Below are 16,794 nucleotides of genomic sequence, written 5' to 3'. Positions count from 1 at the left end.
AGTAAAAATGTAGCAAGCAAGTTCATCACAGAATTCATAACTTCATGTTTAGCTTTTGTGTGTGTGTGTTTCCCTATAGACATATTTCACAGACTGAACAGAAAGCATGGACTTGCCAGCTGTATAGAAATATAGTAATTTAGCTAAAATAATCACCTCCCAATTCACTGTCAAAAAGTTGATTCTGACTCACAGGGAACCCTACAGGACAAAGTAGAACTACCCCTTAGGTTTTCTGAGACTTTGGTTTTGTTCGTTTGTTTGTTTTAAATCATTTTATTGGGGGCTCATACAACTCTTATCACAATCCATATATACATCCATTGTGTCAAGCACATTTGCACATTTGTTGCCATCATCATTCTCAAAACATTTGCTTTCCACTTGAGCCCCTAATATCAGCTCCCCATTTCCCCCTCCCTCCCCACTCCCCCCTCTCTTATGGACCCTCCATAATCCATAAATTATTATTTCAGTGTTTAAAGGAACAGACAGCGTCATCTTTGTCCTTCAATTAACCGTCCTTCAAAAAGTCAAACTCCCTACCATCAAGTTGAGGCTGACTCATAGCATGCCTGTCTCCTTTCAAACCAACCTCACTGCCACTGAATCACTATTAGGAGAGACTAGAACTGCCCCTGTGGGTTTCTGGCACTAACCCTTTAGCGGGGCACAAAGCCCCATCTTTCTCCTTCTGAGCAGCTGGTGATTTCAAGCTGCTGACTTTGTTGTGAGCAGCCTCACACTTAACCACTATGCCTCTTTATTTGGCACACTAAATTCACGGCTAATATCCGCAGCATCATGGGGAATAGTTGCTCAATATGCAGATGATCAGACCTGCTGACTCGGTGTATGATGGATTAGTAGGAGCGGGGAGAGAAAGGGTGGAGGATGTAGGTCTCCTCATACTTAGTAGACTCACCAATTCCGTGGCTTTTGGAATACTGTCCTAGAATCAGTAGCAGCAGAATCATTGGCTGAGAGCTTGGGAGAAATGTGGATTACCTTCCACCTCTGAACCGGCACCTCCGGCAAGGAGGCTCACTGTTCCCAAAGTTTAAGCAGCGCTCCAGGTGTTGCTGATGTTTTATCCGGTCTGAGAACTCTGCAAAAAACCCTGGAGGCTCAGCAATTACCTCTTTGCTATCAGTATATTAAGCCCACCAGTCACCCCACTGATGGACGACGACACCGTCTGGTCGGGAAGTATTGCAGTCTTGAAAACAATATGGGGTCGTCCTCCTCTGTTCTAATAAGGCCTCTGTGAGTCAGAATCCGCTCCACGCAGTGGGTTTGGTTTCCAATTTAACTCCCACAACATACTTTACAAATGATTAGTTCTAGGTTAAATGAATGTAATTTCAATAAAACAACCCAAAAGGTTTCTTCTCCTGTTCAGATCTCATCATCTTCCACTAGGCTTGGTGAAAATGAAGATGCAAGGTGGAAGAGACTCTTCAGAAGATATTAATGAAGATACATGTTTCTTTTACAAGTGAAGTAGTTAGTTTGTTGTGCCAACCTGGCCGTTAAACACATGTGGGGTTATTTGAAGGGCAGAGGGATAAATCGCTCACTAAGCCTGGCCTTTCTAGTTCTCCGGTCTCTTGTTTTCTGATGGTGGCACCGGGGTGCAGCTGCCTTAGCAGTTCCCTGCTTCAGCTGGCAAAGCTCACTTCCTGCAAGACATTCCCAAGAAGTTACCCCAATGCAGCCCTGGGTGCTGGAGCAGCCATGTGGAGACCCCTGCCAGCGCTGAGATGCTTACACATTCACTGACTCAACTTTCCTCCAGCAGGCGGCATCATTGCGTCTGTTTTGTGAGATGGAGGAGGACTTTGTGGATTGGTGTTGAACATATGGGTTAATGTTGGACTTACGGGTTTGGGCAGCACTGGGTTGGGATGTTTTCTTGATGTGCACTTAACCTTTATATAAAACTCTCTCTTGTACATGAGTGTCTGTGGATTTGTTCCTCTAATATACCCAGAATAATACAAGTGTGTCATATACCACCAGCACCACACTGCTCAGGAAACAAGGAAAGTCCCTGGAAAGAGAAATCCCCGTCTTTGCTTCCGTCATGTTTATCCTCTAATCCCTTTTAGATTATTTGCTAACATAATTCTCAGGATGTTTATTTGGTGTTTATGTTTGTGGTGCCTTTGGTGGCCTCTCAACCTCTAGTCATGGGAAGGCATGTTTGTAGTGGATGTTTCTGGGAAACCACAAAAACCTCCGAGATGACATGTGAGTGGTGGGTTTATGACGGCGTTGGAAAATACTAGTGTAAATTCTTGTCTTAATTTTCTAACCTAAGTGAAAACAGATGTTTGGATTGAAGAGCTGATTCAGAAACAAATGTTATATAATGCAAGTCAACCGACAAATTAGCCATTGTAAACGTAAACGCGTGTTCTTGGTAAACAGCTCAGAAAGCTCCCGGAAGGACTGCATCTGAAAACGCAGACCTGCTGGCAAAAAATCGTGAAAATGACCTTGCTTTGCCAAGGGGATGCCAAGTAGGAATTTTTGCTAACCCATAATGTGAGGTGACTGTTGTTTTCACAAGTGATTTGAGGATATTGTTTTATTAGTAATTCCAACGATTCCCTTGGAATATTTAAATTTAAAGTTGTTGGTCCCTAAACAGGAAAACAAAAATAGCCATTCGCTTCAGTGTCAGGATAGTTCAGAAATAACTTCATAAATACTGCTTATAAACAACTATGCTTTGTTCTGCAGCCGGGAAAGACCCTAAGCCCCAGCACGATCATTACGTTGCTGAGTCCAAAACCATGGCTCCTCTCACCAAATGCTGTTATTTCTTGAGCAGCCGTGTGTTTCATATCCGTGTGTATGACGCAGGACCAGCCAACACCTCAGTCTCACGCGCACACACACCTGGGTGTAGGAAAAAGTCAACTTTTACATGCTTGTTAACTCCTAGTGATTTCTGTATGTCATGGTTGAAAAGACTTAAAGGTCAAAGTTTCAAAGGCAGAGATAGTGCAGGGTCATCCAAACACAAGGGTTGGGGCGTGAAAAGAGAGGTGGGGAAAGGAAGGGATGGAGACAAAGAATGAGAGGGGATTTTGGAAGTCATCTGTTGAGTACCTTGAAGAAAACAGTGAGCCCAAGGTTTGGAGGGGTTAAAAGAGGTAGGCTGGTGTGTGTCTGGGTATATTAGAGAAACAAATCCACAGAAACTCATGTACAAGAGAGAGTTTTATATAAAGGTTAAGTGCACATCAAGAAAACATCCCAACCCAGTGCTGCCCAAGTCCACAAGTCCAACATTAATCCATATGTCCAACACCAATCCACAAAGTCCTCCTCCATCTCACAAAATAGACGCAATGATGCTGACTGCAGGAGAAAAGCTGAGTCAGTGAATGTGTAAACATCTCAGCACTGACAGGGGTCTCCACATGGGTGCACCAGCACCCAGGGCTGCATCAGGGTAGGTCCATGTGGCTTCTCCTCAGGGATGTCTTGCAGGAAGTGAGCCTTGCTAGCTGAAGCGGGGAATTGGCTAAGGCAGCTGCACCCTGGCCCGATCATCACAAAACAAGAGACCTGAGAACTAGAAAGATGAGTCTCACTGAGTCATTTATCTCTCCGCCCTTCAATTAACCCCACATGTGTTTATCGGCCAGGTTGGCACAGCAAACTAACTTCCTCAACTGGTGTGTGGAAATGGTATTGAACTCCTACAACTCTGATCCAGTTGCCAGTCACATTCCAGGAGGACATCTTCACAAAAGGCGCCTTTCACAGAAATATTGGCAGTAAGTCAAATGAAGAGAAATGGGGCATCAACCTAAAATCTAGCTCAACAAGCTGCTGGAAAGCAGCAACGTTTCTGCAAGGTCTTCCAAATACCGGGCTTCTACAAAACTCCAGGAGCAAATCAATAACCAGCCTTACGAAAGCACACTATAATAGCTGGCTTTTCTTGTGCGTAAGTTATTGCCATAATTCAGGGACTATTGACTGATATCATATTCAAACCCACTTAAGAATCAACTGTGATGTGATGTGATGTGATAGATATGGTTAGTCCAATCTGATATGCAGAGTTTATCAGATGAATGCAAATGTGTGCTTTTCAAAACTTGCAGATGCCAAAATAAATGAACGTGAAGCGGTATCATTTTCCGTGCAAGTGGAACATTTAGCATGACACAGAAACACCCACTCCAGCTTTAAAAAGAAAAAAAACTGTCTTCCAAAGCAATGATTCCTGTCGTATCCAAACAGATGCAGAGTCAGCTGTGGAGAGAGGCCACGGGCCAAAGTGGCCAGCAGGAGTAGTTAGCAAATGTTCTGAGAACTCTTGAGATACCGAGGGGAGGGGAGGGGTGGGGAGAAAGAGGAAAGAATGAAGTGGGCAAGGGAAGAGAGAAATGAGCAGGAGTCTGAAAGGAACAGACAAGAGGAGGCAGCGTGGGTGATTTCCCGCCAACCGTAATCAAGGGATGGAAATAGCTTGGTTGTCAGACAGAGCACTGGAGAGATGACTAGAGCCAATTGTAATGACCAATCTGACTCGAACGCTTAAAACCTGGTCACTTGATCTCCTCACTGATACATGTTGGGATTGATCTGGGTTTTAATATTGTTTGGTGATCTTTGTTGTAACTTGCCATTGTGACTAGCCTTCTTGAGTCTTTGTTATGTGCTTTTCTGCTCAACATCAGCAGCTAAAACCAGTCCAGGCGCTGACTTTGGAATGGACTATCAATTACTCATACATAAGTTCAGATTGAAGCTGAAAAAAAATACAACCTTGAGTGTACCCCACCCAAATTTAAGAATATTTCAAGAACAAATTTGATTAATTAAACACTAATGACAGAAGGCCCGATGAGCTGTGGAAAGACATAAAGAACATCATTCATAAAGAAAGCAAAAGGTCATTTAACAAAACAGGGGAAAAATATCAAGGTGGAGGTTAGAAGACTCTGAAACCTGCTCTTGATCAGACATTAGCCAAGGCAAATGGAAGAAATGAAGAAGTCAAAGAGCTGAACAGAAACTTTCAAAGGGCAGCCAGAGAATTCAAAGACACATATTATCATAAAATGCGCAAAATCCTAGAGTTGGCAGTATATCTTAAACTGAAAGAACGCAAGAAAAACATTCAGGCACCAAGTTAGAATATGGAAAGATTCTAATGGTAAAATATTGAATAGTGCAGGAAGCGTCAAAAGAAGAAAAAATACAGAGAATCACTGTACCCAAAAGAACCACTCAACATCCAGCCATTTCAAGATGTAGCAGGAGCACAAACCAGTCAATCAATCAAGGAAGAATTCTAATCTGCACTGAGAGCATTAGACGAAAGCAAATTTCCAGAAATTGATGTAAGACCAATCGAAATGTCTCAACAAGCTGCTGAAGCACTGGAAGCCCTCACTCGTCTATGCCAATAATTTTAAAAGACTAGGCCAACCAACTAGAAGCGATTCCTATTTTTGCCTTTTCCCAAGAAGGTGACCCAACAGAACACTCAAATTCTAGAACAGTATCATTGATATCCCATGCAAATACATTTTTTTCTGCAGATCATCCAACAATGGTTGCAGCAGTTCATTGACAGGGAGCTCCCAGAGGTTCAAGCTGGATTCAGAAGAGGACATGGAACAAGGAATATCAATGCTGGTGTCAGATAGATCTTGGCTAAAAGTAGAGAATACCAGAAAGATGTTTACTTGTGTTTTGTTGACTATGCAAAGCCAATGGAGTATGCGGGTCATAAAAGAGTAGAGATCACTGAGAGAAAATGGGAATTTCAGAATAGTTCATTGTCCTGGTGAGGAACTTATATATGGCGAAGCAATTGTGTGAATAGAACACTCACGGTTTAAAATTAGGAAAGGTGTGTGTCAGGGTTATAGCATCTCACCACACTTATTCAATCTGTATGCTGAGCAAATAATCAGAGAAGCTGGCTTATGTGAAGCAGACTATGGCATCAGGACTGGAGGACGTTTTATTACCTTGTGATATGCAGGTGACACAACTTTTCTTGCTGAAAGGGACTGGGACTTGCAGCACTTGCTGATGCAGATCCAAGATGGCAGCCTTCGTTATGGGTTCCAGGGCAATGTAAAGAAAACCAAAATCCTCACAACTGGACCAGTGGGCAATATCACGATGATAGGGCAGAAGATGGAAGTTGCCAAGGATGCACAAGCAAAGCTCATGGAAGCAGCCATCGAAAGGTCACAGGCTGCATGCCACTGAATCAATCCGCACAAAAAACAAAGATGTTTCTCTGAGAACTAAGGCACATCTGAACCAAGCCATGGTGTTTCCAATGGCCTCATATGCATGTGGAAGTTGGACACTGAAGAAGGAAGACCAAAGAAGAATGGATGTGTTTGTATTGTGGTGCGGATGAAGGATCTTGTACCATGGACTTCAAAGGAACAAAGAAGTACTGCAGGAAGAAGTACTGCAGGAATGTTCCCTAGAGGCAGGTACCATGAGACTTCCTCTGCCATAACTGGGACATGTCGGGAGAGAGCAGGACATCAGTGCTTGGTGACGTAAAGCGGCAGCGAAAAAGAGGAAGACTTCGACAAAGATGATTGACAGGGTGGCTGCAACAGCAGGCTCCAACAGAGAACAATTGTGAGGGTGGGGCAGCACCTGGCAGTGTTTCGTTCTGTAGGGCATGAGGTCCCTATGAGTCAGAACACACTTGGCAGCACCTCACAGCACAATAGACCTGAAACTACCCCTGGGTGGCACAGTTTGTATCTTATTACTAACCCCAAGGCTGGCCGTTTGCACGCACCCAGCATCACTGCAGATGAAAACCCTGAAAACACAAACAAAAAAGCACTTTCTAAAAGATTATAGCCAGGAAGATCTCGTGGAACAATTCTACCCATAGGGTTGGTGTGTGTGGAAATGGACTCACTGGTAATCCTAACATAAGACAGACAAACAAACAAAGAAGGTAGACTAGAGTATACACACAAAGTGCACCATTTACTGAACCATTTCCAAATGAATTTCCTATCACCTGGATATTCTGAACACCAAAATTAATTGCACATCTGCTTAACTCCTGTAGCTTGCATGGCCTAGAGTGTTTTGCTTTTCTTAACATAGTCTATGAACTCATCTTTTTCCTTCCTGTGATGTCACATAATGGTAGCACAGTGACATCGTGGGGTAGCTTAGCTCCTACAGAAGTTAGCTGTTGAGTAAGAGTGAAGAACCGAGATAGCACTAAACCAAAACCCACTGCCACCTATTTGACTCCAACATGAGCAACTTTACAGGACAGAGTTAACTGCCCGCATGAGGTTTCCAGGATTGTGTATCTTTAAAGACAGTGACTGTCATCTTGTGACCCGGTATGGTCGTCTATAAAATACTAAATTTAATTAGTGAGTGCAGAACAGTATCTAAGTAAATTATTTCAAACTTCAAATCCTAAACATGAGGGTCTTAACATCAAAACAAATTTTACTTAATGAATTTTCACATTCTCCATTCTGTGGGGAAAAAAACATAATAAAATATTTGTCAATTCAGTATTTTTTCAAGTCTAGTGCAATACCATTGATTCTGTTAATCTCATATGATAGCTTCCTTTTCTGGCTGCTATTTCACTAAGTATAATTATATTCCCGACATAAGGCTTACTTGTAATAGCACTGCAGCTCACTTATCTTTGCCAGCAGGTACTCAATAAACATTGCTTGAATAGACTAGAAAATAAACAAATGCATTTGGTCACGAAATTCTCTGATTATGAAAGATGAAATATTTCTCCAGTGGTTTTCTGTTTTGTTTAAGCAGTGAAAGTATTTTTTTTGCAATGCAATCTTGAATAACGTCCCACTCATATGCATAACTCAAATATAAACAGAGCTCTACCCACCAGGCTTCCTGTTGCAGTCCTCACTACTCTCTCTCTACCCCAGCATCGCTGGCCTAAGATTGCAAAGATCCCAGCCCCTTCCAGCATCACCAACCCTTTGGCTAAATGGACGAAGCCACTGGAGTGACACCCAGTTGCTTCCTTCTGAATGAGGCTGGTCGGGCTCCGTAGCAAGTGAGAGGCAGTCTCCAGGTGGGTGTCTGGAAAAGTTGACCAAGCACGGTGTGGGAGGCTTCCTCTCCAAAGTCAACATTCTACTTCCTCCTGGTCATCAATCTTGTGGAGTCGGGGCAGAGAGTCGAGGAAGGCACATTTGTATTCTGTGTGGGTTTCCCAGTCTTGGCCTCCCCTCTCGGCACGTCAGCACCAGCTGAGCACTGGCTCCTGGAGTTACCCTTGTTGTACAGCTGCCTCTGCAGGGCAGACCCCTCACCCCTCAGTTCCTGTCCTTCCTGCCCTACTCACACTGTCGTTCAGGCTTGCGCGACTCATTTTCGGTCCATTCTTACCTTTCTGTCTGGATTGGGCCCATTTGGCTGCTCCCAAAAGTTCTTTATGCTTAATCTATAGGGGTCTCTCTCTATAATTATTCCTTGATTCCTTTGTTATCTCCCTTAACCAGGCAACCCTCTATAAACAGGTGGTAAGCCTCGTCTTCTCATTCTATGTGATTTGTATATAGAATGAATACACTATTAATTGAACACATTTATCTTTATAATACAGGAGGTACGTGATATTGCACAGAAATTAAAGATAGGGTATTTAGCTTCTTGCTAAATTCTGAGGTGTAATTTTTGGATCTGTGTAAAGGGAGATATAAACACCTGCTTTTGAGGGGCACTTTAAGTATTTAACTAGCGTTCTCACATAAAGAATGATTAGAGCTAAAACACCACATGATGTTTCAACTCAAAAAATATTGCCTAGACAGCAGTATTAATAATAGGTAGTTATAACTAAGATACCTACTAGTCTTCTACCCACGTTTGGGGTTATCTCCAGAGGCAAGATTTCTTTCCTCTCAGGTAAGAACCCAAGAAAGGATCCAGCTGCCTCTGGCCTCTCCCAGATGCCAAAAGTCACACCCAAGATCCTCATGCCCTCTGGCCATCTGATTATACTTGTATAGGGATGTTTCCTGGTGGTTTGCCTCACACATGCCTGGGAGCCGTGACAGGCTTGCAGAACAAAGCCTTCCCGCTCTGGCTGATTATGATCTACTGTCCACAAGAGCTTCTGCAAAGAGGTGTGTCCAGCGGCTGCTATCCCATTGTAAGCTTTGGTTGGCTCCTTTCACTACATATTGTTCTTTGTGGTTTTGATTTTCGCTGTTAAGCTAGGAAAATTTTAGAACAAAGTAACATCCCTGGTGCCAAGAAAAAGACTCTGAGAAGTGGTAACTGGAGTACTGGTGCTTTCAAAGGAATAAAACAAGATGGAAATTCTTTAGGGTCTTTGTCTTACTTTCTCTCTCTCTCTCTCTCTCTCTCTCTCTCTCTCTCTCTCTCTCTCTCTCTCTCTCTCTCTCTCTCTCTCTCCCTGAAAAGCTCATTCAAGTGGATCTCTCACCAAGGCGTCACAAAGCCTTACCCATCTCCTAAAACAAAGGTGCAACTTCCCATAGAGAATAGTGCCTTGCAAACAATGGGCAAGGCAGACTAGATTTGAAACCTTCCCGTTGTCTTGTGGTGTGATCCTTAATTCCTTTGTAATGCCTTCCCACCAGCATTCCACCTCCTGCTTCACCCCCAAGAGTTGTTTGTGTCTTACAGTTGGGTTACAAGATCATACATCATGTAATGTGCATCCTTTTTGAACATTGACCCACATTTCTGGGATAGTGCCCACGGTACGCCTGCTATGTGTGCGAATCTTTAAGTTTTGTGTTTGGTATGACAGACTCTCAACAGATCAAACTAAAGTTCTAGATCTCTGGATTCACTTAGGATAATGCTATCAGCTAATTATCATGATTCATATTTGGCAAATGCAAATTACTTGCCAAAGCATACAATCATTTATTGGTTGGCCTGAGAAGAGTTATAAATATTAACATTCATCTGGACCCATTGCCACTGAATGGACAATTCATTGTGATGCTCTAGAGAGCAGGGTAGAACTGCCCCTGTGGGTTTCTGAGATGTTAACTCCTTACAGGAGTAGAAATCCTTGTTGTTCATGCAGAGCTACTGGTGGTTTCAAACTGCTGACCTTGTGGTAACCAGCCCAATGCATAAGCACCAGGCCCTAAGGGCTCCTATGTTAACATTAGTCTAACTCATACTCTAAGAGCCCTGGTGATGGAAACAGCTAAGCACCTCAGCTCCTAAGCAGGAGGTTGGTCATTTAAACCCAACCAACGATTCAGCCCTGAAAAGGCCTGGTGCTTTGCTTTTGTGAGGACTACAGCCCAAACCAACCCATAGCGCTACTCCGTCACAAGAGATTGCGGAATCTAAGTGGACTCACGGCACCCCACAACAACTTATGCTCTCTGCACTCCTGACGTAAGCAAGAAACGTCCAATAACTTATTCTCTACGAGGTATATGACTACGTATGCATACAGCCATCAACACATGACAAGTCATTTCTTATATATACGACCAAGATGATTACAGCAAAGGTGATGACCACTATGTTACCTCACACCCTACTCGCATCGCCTCTCTCTTTCTCAAAGATACATGGTTGAGAAAATGTGAACAGTAAGCTGATATATTTTTGAGTTTTAGAAGAAACTTTTTAAAGGAAAGGGTAGCGTTCACGTGCAAACTTCAGAAAGGGTCCAGGAGAGGCTGCTCGCTGAGGGAAGAGGCGAGGCTGAGCACAGATTCTGCGTCAGAGGCTCATCCAGTTCCAGCTTAAGAACGTTGCGCAGGTCCCCAGCCCTGCTTTGTCTTCATTTGCAAAACGAATGCTTAATAACTAGGTCCGGGGTTCCCAGAGGGTGAGCCGTGATTACGTTTTCAACAGCCTGTGGTGACATGAGAAACCTAACAACAAGGGGCTTAGTCGTTGTGGTCCTCACCTAATCTGGTGTCAATTTAAGGATTCAGAGTAGGGGTGGAGTCTAGACTGTCAATCTGGAGATAGCCAATGAGACTTCTGTGTGGGCGTGACCTTCTCCTGAGAATTCTGGGAAATCTGGTACTTCCTTCCTCCGTGGACACGGAAGACCCCTCTCCTTCTCTGCTACTCCCTGGGAGATATTGCAGAAACAAGCACATGGTTGCAACCAGACCTTGGAAGCCAGAGAGACCCCTGCCAGCACTGACATGCTTACAACATCACTGGACCCAAAGACTTTCTACCCACTGGCTTGTGATCATCCTACATTTGGCTTCGTTGCATATGTTTCATGAGTCTGCAGAGGACTTTAAAGATTAGCATCGGACATATGGGCTAATATCAGACTTACGGCCTTGAACTGGACTGGGTTGGGATGTTTTCTCAATGTTCAATTCCTCCTGTATATAAATCTTTCTTATGCACATATGTGTGTCCATGGCTTTGTTTCTCTAGTCTACCCAGACTAACACATTCGTGTAGCTAAATTCATTTGATTTTTTAAAAATCTGTTAAATGGGCTTGCTTTGATGAACAAGTTCTTGTGGTTGTTCTCCCTCCCCCCACCCCAACCAACCCCCGCCTGAACATTCTTAAGTGGCAATGTCACCCTAGGTATTGGAACCCTGATTGAAAAGTAACATTTTAGTGGAGTGCTGGTGGCACAATGGTTACCAGTTGGGCTGCTAACCGCAAGGTCAGCAATGCGGAACCACGGACTGCTCCTCAGGAGCAAGACAGGGCCTTCGACATGAGTAGTTCCAGTCTCAGAAACTCACAGGGGCAATCCGACTCTGTCCTATGGGGTCACTACGATTGCATTCGATGGCAGTGAATTTTATTTTTTTGGCTTGGTGGCAGAGTGGGGTTACTAGCAGTTTGAACCCACCAGCTGCTCCGTGGTTGGAAACTCTATATAAATTTACTATGAGTTTGCTTTCGTTTGGAGTATAAATCTGTGTTACGCAGGGTTCTCTAGAGAAACAAACCCAGTATACGATATAGATATAGAGATAGAGATATATAGATATATATGGATATATACAACATAAGAAATATACAGCGAATTTGTCCACAGAGCAGTACAAATGGCTCAGTTCACTCACTTCTATGATGTATAGTTAATATGCTGGCACTCCTTCAACTCACAAGGGTTGCTGGGTGCAAGTCAAGGAAAGAGACAGATGAGTCTGCTGAAGAGCAATAAGACAGTCTGGCCACAGGCAGCAAATAGCAGGGCAGGTCACCAACAGTCAGCCAGATGACCGGGTCCGACAGTCCCCAGCTCAAGTGATGTACATACCAACTGTGTTGTGAAGCAGGTCTTGAAGGAGCCTCAAACTATAGCAACACAGTCCACAGGTTGGGTGTCCCTCAGGTAGTGTATCTCACAAGTTGAGGCAGAGAACTAGCTAAGGTAGTCACACACTGACCCGAACATCAGAGAGCAAGAGACAGAAAGGCAAGGCTCACTGAGCCATTTATCTCTTTGCCCTTCAATTAAACTGCAACTTATTAACCCTACATGTGTTTATTGGACAAGTTGGTACAAATTCCAAAAGTCTGGAAGCCACTAGACAATGTGATTGCTCGTGTTCTTCCATGCCAAAAAACAAACTCATTAATATTAAGTTAATTCCAACTCATAGCAACCCTATAGGAGAGAGCAGAATCACGCCCGTGGGTTTCTGAGACTGTCACTCTGTTGGGAGTAGAAAGCCTCACCTTTCTCCCAGGGGGTTTCCAACTGCAGTTAACAGACCAAGGCATGAACATTACATCACCAAAGCTCTTGGCTTTACTACCTCCAACAATCTCTACAACAATTAAATATGACTGGACATGAAAATAGCAAAACAGAAATGGGCGGGGGTGGAACCCTTCTATCCCAACCACTCCCCCAACCTTTTTTTTTTTCCTTCTAATTTCACTCAGCATTTCCCAAAATATATTTTAGGAAATACAAGCCCCTGGCACGATGCTGTGGCTTTTTTACTCACAAAAGGATTCCTGGTCACAATGGTCTGGGGAAGCAATGGGTTAAAAAGTTGGACGGGGTGCTTAACTGAGAGATTTTTTCAGATCCGTAAAAATGCCAACATCCACTGTGATTTCACCAAAGCTGGAGCTGCTTCGGGAGTCATAGGCGGGAGGCAGATAAGTCCACACACACAGCCCCTTTTAAGGTGAGAACACCTTTCCCGGAACTCGGTTTGAGCACAGCAACTTGAGCTCACAGAAATTCCCCCATGACTTTCATAATTTAAAAGAAAACAATAGAAACAAAAGGGCGGGTGGTTGATCTTATAATTATCATCATTTGACAAGTTTTCAAACTACACAAACTGCAGGTGAAAGCACAAAGAACCAGAAAAAAAGTTTTATCCTGATTGACGATTGTGATTTCTCTTCCACCATTGCAACAAAGGGGAACTTGTGTCAAGAGCTCTTTGCCCCGGGACTGGAACACGATCATTGGGGCGCTTGAAATCCGCAGAAGTTTACGGTAACAAAACTATGGCTGTCACCCACTGCAGCGAATACAAACCAAAATAAAACCGTCTGTAGGTACTGAGCCGCAGAAAACGCTGAGTCTGCACAATGGTATGCCCCTGTCGAATAGTTCATCAGTAATGACAAGTAATTTGGGGTGCTATGCTTCATTACTGACGTGTGTAAACACTTTTCCTACAGCAGCCAGGGACAACATTCTTTGCAAAAGAAAGAGCTCTCAGAGTGTTTGGCTGTATTTTCTTTTGCATAGTTTGGAAGCCACGGCTGAAAGGTTTAAGGAGTCCTTTTTTTCTTACTACTTTCACACCATCACGTGAAACAGCAAGAATGCAAACTTGTCAGCCTTCCTCTTCAGAACTCCAAGTTTCACTTTACATTCTGAGGGGAGATCAGCTTTCACTGGGGGCCAGAGGATCCTCCAGCAAAGTGTCCGGAGAGAGGACCTAGCATCCATCTTTCACTTTGTCAAGCACAAGCCACCTTTCTGGTGCTATATGCACCTGGCTTTTGACCAGCCCGTGGCCCTACATTACTCCGTTCAAAATTTTCCATCATAGCGGTATCATAAGCCCCAGCCCGTTTTTCACCATCCTGCTGACGCCAGCTATCTGCAGCCATAAAAAGCCTTTGCAGACCAGGAACTGGCTTAGAAAAGTATTTCTGCAAAGAAACAAAAGTGCGGGCAGCAAATGTGTCCTCAGCCAGCACAGCCTCTCGAGTTGGCGCTGATGGGTTCAAAGGGTCGTTTCTTTCTAAGGTCTACATTTAGAATTTCATTTGCTTCCAGTGGTATTAGTAAACAAAATGCCAACACAAAAATGAGAGCAAGTTCGCAGAGAAAAGGGGGAGTGTGCTGTCCAGCAAATCAGACCCTCGTGCAGACACTGGAGCGAAGTGTCTACCGACAAGCACACGACCCTGCATTGGTGCTCCCCGCTGGTAAGTCTCAACCTTCCCGCGTTCAGGTATATATGCAATTTAGCCCAAGCATTCTAGCTTACAGAGTAAGCTTCTTGTCGACTTTAAACTAGAAGTGGTTTCCTATCTGGGTAGGGAAATATGCACACCAAACAACACGTTGTAACAGACTATCATGCCCAGCAGCACAGGGTGATTCAATATAGAGACCCTGCAGATGGAAACTATCCCACTCAAGCCATCATGAGCATCTGCTAAACCAAGAAGTTGGCTTTCATTTTTGCAATAAAGACTCCAGCCGTAAACAGCAGAGGAGAGGGGCAGGAGGCAAAAGTTTAAATGACTCCTTGACCTAGGTGGACTTTTCATTTCTGCAGACGAGCTCGATTCCCCCATCTGGTAAAGCAGATCATATTTAATCAGCAACCTTCAAAACTCGTATCTCGTAAGCATTATTCTTAAAGCATAAAAGAGCAGAGCTACTTGCCTTTTGGCAATTTCTGTGCATTTCCCAAGGCTAGAGCAATACTTCCACAGAGAAGCAGACACCCCAGGCTGGAGAGCATGTTGCATTTGCCACCTCCCGGGCAGTGATGCTGGTGAGTGTCTCGCAGCCGTGGAGCTGCATTTAAGTGGACTGTCTCCCAGTGACATAGGCGGGCGGCTGCACTTGGTGGTGCCGTAAGCTTACTCACAGGGGGTGGAGACTAGATGACATCACACCTTTTCCCACACATCCGAGCAAGGAAGAAAAAGCACAACAGCAAAAGTGTCTCACCACACTTCCCTCTGCTAGCCTGCTCCTGGCTCTCTCCTCGCCCCTCTGTGACATGACACCGGAATCATGGGTCAGCTCTCTTTGGAAAAGAAATAAAAAATGATGAAGGCAATTTTGAAACCTTCAATGAACTGTCTTAAAAATCCAAAAAGGACATGCTTCCAGCCATTGGAACATACAAGCTGTAAAATAAAACCCAGTGAGGGAGGAAACTGTTTTCAATTAGCCAGTAAGCCATCTAGTTCTTCGAGGTGGTGATGAACATATCAAAATAGACTTGCACATAGTCCGCAATTCCAATGCTATGGAAGTGTGCAAGAGTACGTCCCTGGCGCTGCGGTTATGAAGTGCATATAATGCAGCTGGCTGTCTACATATACTTATGCATACATAGATGCACACGCGCATCCACAGACAAGCTGTAGAGAGGAGAATGCTATTGCTGCTTGATCTCCAGCTCTGGGACAGGCTGGGCACCAGCATCTTTACCTGTATTATTTCACATTAATACACATAATGACTGTGCAGCCAATAGCTTGCTACCTTGGTTTTATCAAGGAAGATTGAGACTCTGAGAAAACCCTAATCACACCAGGATATTCAAATATTTAAGAATGAGGTAACATCTTGGGTAGAACTCACTGGGTTTCAGTATTTTTTGTTTGGGAGTTTGTTTGTTTTTAGCTTTTTCCTACTCCTGGATTGTTTTTTTATTTATTAATTGGGATTAATACATATGTCAAATCATTCCATCGTTCAATCACATCCTGCACACTAGAAAAAGAATGCTTGGAAATGGATTGTGGTAGTAAATGTACAATTCTACTGGACGTGATTAATCAATGGGGGTTAAGTTTTGTCTGCCTCTTATTAGCTATGTGACCTTTAACACACTCCATCTGCATAATTTCAGCATTGATTAAACTTAAACAATCCCTGCCAGACACTATCTAGCCAGTGCCAACATAGTCCGCACATGCACTCCACCCTAAAGCAATCTAGGAGGCAGGCATTATCAACACGTCCACTTTTCAGGTGGAGAAATTGGGCCCACGGGACTAAATGAGAGGGCCAAGCCCACAGAGCTAGGGAGCAAAGGATCTGGCATTTTAAGAAGCAGTGAGGCCCCAGAGTTTCCCTTCTACCCTTAACTGCCAAACTTTAAATTCCAAAAAAACAATGATCGACTCATTGCATAAATTTGCTAGCAGGATTAAAGGAAAGTGCCGGCCCATAAGCAGCATTTGATAAGTGGCAGGCATTGGACACGGCAGTAACAAGCACAGGGCTCCTACCGCACAGAGTGGAACAGCTCCTTAGGGTGACTGAGACTGCAAATCTTTATAGGAGTGGGGAGCCTCGTGTTTCTCCTGTGGCGTGACAGGGGGATTCGCGCCAGCAACCTCACAATTAGCAGCCTAGTGCTTAACCTGTTGCACTATTGGGGATTCTTACAGTATGATAGTGATGACAATATATCCCCAAAGTTCAGTTAGAATGATGAGTTAGTTAAAGTTTATTGTACTAACCTGGCCGATAAACACATGTGGGGTTCATTGAAGGGTGGAGAGATAAATGACCCAGGGATCCGTACCTTTCTAGTT

The 16,794-nt window shown here is 43.9% G+C and overlaps 1 protein-coding gene across 7 annotated transcripts in view; it reads right to left on the bottom strand.

Moving 5' to 3' along the window:
- ABI3BP (ABI family member 3 binding protein) overlaps positions 1-15,044 on the bottom strand; it is a 252,621-nt gene extending 237,577 nt beyond the window's left edge. For all 7 annotated transcript variants that reach the window (XM_075542610.1, XM_075542615.1, XM_075542611.1 and 4 more), the window contains exon 1: positions 14,900-15,044. In XM_075542610.1, the coding sequence (XP_075398725.1) occupies positions 14,900-14,978 (79 nt within the window). In that variant the 5' untranslated portion in view covers positions 14,979-15,044. The remainder of the gene's footprint in view (positions 1-14,899) is intronic.
- Positions 15,045-16,794: the final 1,750 nt, after the last annotated feature.

This window comes from Tenrec ecaudatus, chromosome 2, assembly GCF_050624435.1.
Source record: "Tenrec ecaudatus isolate mTenEca1 chromosome 2, mTenEca1.hap1, whole genome shotgun sequence".
Lineage (NCBI taxonomy): Eukaryota > Metazoa > Chordata > Mammalia > Afrosoricida > Tenrecidae > Tenrec > Tenrec ecaudatus.
Note: the sequence above shows the minus strand (reverse complement) of the source record. Positions and strands in the feature narration are given on the sequence as shown.